At 44.6% G+C, this 2,810-nt stretch overlaps 1 protein-coding gene across 1 annotated transcript; it reads right to left on the bottom strand.

Annotated features, from left to right (window-relative positions):
• Positions 1-261: 261 nt before the first annotated feature.
• On the bottom strand, positions 262-1,468 carry LOC125946298 (uncharacterized). The gene has a single exon (XM_049669008.1). The coding sequence runs from the start codon at positions 1,457-1,459 to the stop codon at positions 296-298; it is 1,164 nt and encodes a 387-aa protein (XP_049524965.1). The 5' UTR covers positions 1,460-1,468; the 3' UTR covers positions 262-295.
• Between the last annotated feature and the right edge of the window lie 1,342 nt (positions 1,469-2,810).

The raw sequence follows: 2,810 nt of genomic DNA on the forward strand, positions 1-2,810 counted from the left end.
AGGAAGGTAACGCACTTTTGACCGCTAATAGGACACCGCCCCCTCTTTTCCCTACTCGGTCACACCGGTAAATATTATAACCACAGTTATCTGAGAGTAGTTCTGCGTTTGCGATATCTGAATAAAGCCATGTTTCCGTTAATATCAAAATGTCAGGTCTACTATCATCTAGGTACGCGCACAAGTAATCACGTTTCGGCAACAAACTTCGAATGTTAGTGTACGATACAGATAACGATGGCGCAGAGCACGCTGGTCGTGTTTTCGCTGTTACATGCGGAATTCTTTTCTGTAGCTATGTGGTTGATAGCACAACGCCATCAGTGACATTGTCAAACATGTAGGTTTTACTATCCATGCGCATTTTATCCAGTGATAACTTGAAAGGTTTTTTGTTAGTCCTAGCAAATTCAATTAGTTTTCGCCTAGCCTGCCGCGTGGCGGGTGAGAAGTCTTCCCGTATCGAGAACGTGGTTCCCTTCAGTTTGTGTGCAGCGGACAGAATACCTTGCTTGTCTTTGAATGAACTGTACTTTGCAATAAGTGGTCGGCATTTTTCGCTGTGAAATCGGCCCAATCTGTGTACGCGTTCAAACTGAGAGCTCACTGCCGTCACGCCGAGATGCTCAGAACAGAAATTAATTACTTTCTGCTCCGATGCGGCCCAATCTTCACCTGGGCTATCGCTTATGCCAAAAAAGAGCAAGTTGTTCCTTCGGAGACGGTTTTCCGTATCGTCGCATCTAAGCGTAACTGAGCGCAGGCGGTCACATATTTCACGCAACTGAGTGCTGGGCGCAGCACATCCGACGGGATTGATGGAAGCGACAGTTGCCTCAAGCGTTTCGACTCTTCCAGAAAGTAGACTAAGCTTGCTTTCTGTTGCCTCTTGTTTTTCTTTAACACACTTAAGTTCGTTAAGTATGGCGGCCTGTCCAACTTCAAGTCTGCGCATTGTTTCTAAAACAGACTCAAGTGTAGACGTAATCGTGTCATGTTCGGGCCCGGGATTTTCTTCCACATCACCGGAAAGAAGTAGAGACAGGCGTATTAAAGAGCGGCAGGCACTAGACAAACACCTCAGTTTTTCACAGAGATCGTGTGGGCACGACACCGCAACCAGATAATAGTTGTTAGTTTTTAAACAAGAAGCACCCTGCAGGTAACTAACCTGTAAGTACAGCAGCGGTGAATTTCCCATACTGGTAGCGGTGTCGTGCCCAAAGTGGGTGGCCGTAGCTTGCTGCTTATATTCTGTGATGGAGGCGTTGATAGGTGACGTCGATGATCCGGGTTGCCAGCCGTTCTCGTGAGTCGTGTCTAAACGCAGCAGGCTTAGATGAGCCACCGGCAGAAGAATGGGCGTATCACGTACTACGGGGAGCGATCCTTGCGCATACGAAGGACAGGCGGCACATATGGCAGCAACCTGTAAGTACAGCAGCGGTGAATTTCCCATACTGGTAGCGGTGTCGTGCCGCTACCAGTATGGGAAATTCAGTATGGGAAATGAGTAAGTAAAAGATAACTGTGAGCGCTGAGTAACCGCCGGGCAAATAGAGTCCCAATGATTCACAAATGTCCTTGCTTTCATCATTTACCACAATGCATAAGTTCCTAGGGTGCCTCGATGCCAGCGCCGCCGTTCAGGGTGGAGACAACCCCGCTGGCGCCGCCATATTGAATCACATGAGCTCAGACTCAGCTACGCTTGCGTTCATAAATAGTGTTACTCGCGGCGCACTTCCAAGTGCTTTGCCTTGATGAGGATTTTTTTATCGGTATCGCATCTGCACATCTTTATAACCAATAGCCGTTAACTCGTCGAAGGTCGAAGACGTAAATGTCTGGCGCCGGGAACATACCCCAAGTTGCCTAATTCAATCACATTTAATATGCCGTGTGTATGTTTCAAATACGCACTTTTTTTGCGCTTCGATGCTTGGTATATAAGGTTTGCGACCTCCTGTGTGTGGAAGTTTTTGTTTTTCGCTGTTGTATTTTGGTTTACACGTCACGCCTCCTTTACCGTAACTTTAACTCGCGCACGGCGGTTAGTTTCCCTTGCGTTGCGCGTGCTCTTCGCGTTCGTTGCAATTATTTGACGATATCTACGAGCAATTTGCTTTTTTCGCCCACAAAACTGTGTGTTGACAGGATTAAGCTGGTGTAAAAATTACTGCGATGTGAAAATAAGGTTTAGTTTGTGCGTAGAGAAACATGTAACGTAACTTGTCTGTGTCAATCTTGCGTAGTACACACAAGAAACCAAACGATGCACAAAATACATTTACTTAGTAATGTCTAGTACAGTCAATCATGAAAGAGATATGTACATGAAAAATTGTGTGTAATGTGTGGTGCCTCAAGGTTGTGTTCAAAGACGAGATAAAAAAAAATTCGCAAGGTAGGCTCGACACACACAATGCGGGATAGGGAGAGTCTTTTTTTTAATTTATTCATTACATGGGGGGGATTTCAAGTGAGTACATCAACCTTATTACACACAATATAAATCTAAAACAAGAATACAAACAAGAAAACGCAACCGCGGGTAATATTAATCAAGATATCCAGCCCGAATACATCAGCTACCATCGAATACGTCGCATCAGCCAAACACATCGATGGCGAGTACAGAACATTTTATAAATAACCATTAGAACACTGATAACTACATTGAAAAAATAAACAACACGGCGTACATATCGCGTACAAAAACTGTAAATGAAACTAAGACAATAAAATACAGATTAGCAATGTTTTTCACTTCGAAAATATAGTCCATGATGATGTAAGGCTGTTGACTT

Source organism: Dermacentor silvarum, chromosome 6 (genome assembly GCF_013339745.2).
Source record: "Dermacentor silvarum isolate Dsil-2018 chromosome 6, BIME_Dsil_1.4, whole genome shotgun sequence".
NCBI lineage: Eukaryota > Metazoa > Arthropoda > Arachnida > Ixodida > Ixodidae > Dermacentor > Dermacentor silvarum.

Coding starts and splice junctions, on each gene's coding strand:
- LOC125946298 (XM_049669008.1), bottom strand. CDS start 1,459: ATGGGAAATTCACCGCTGCTGTACTTACAGGTTGCTGCCATATGTGCC.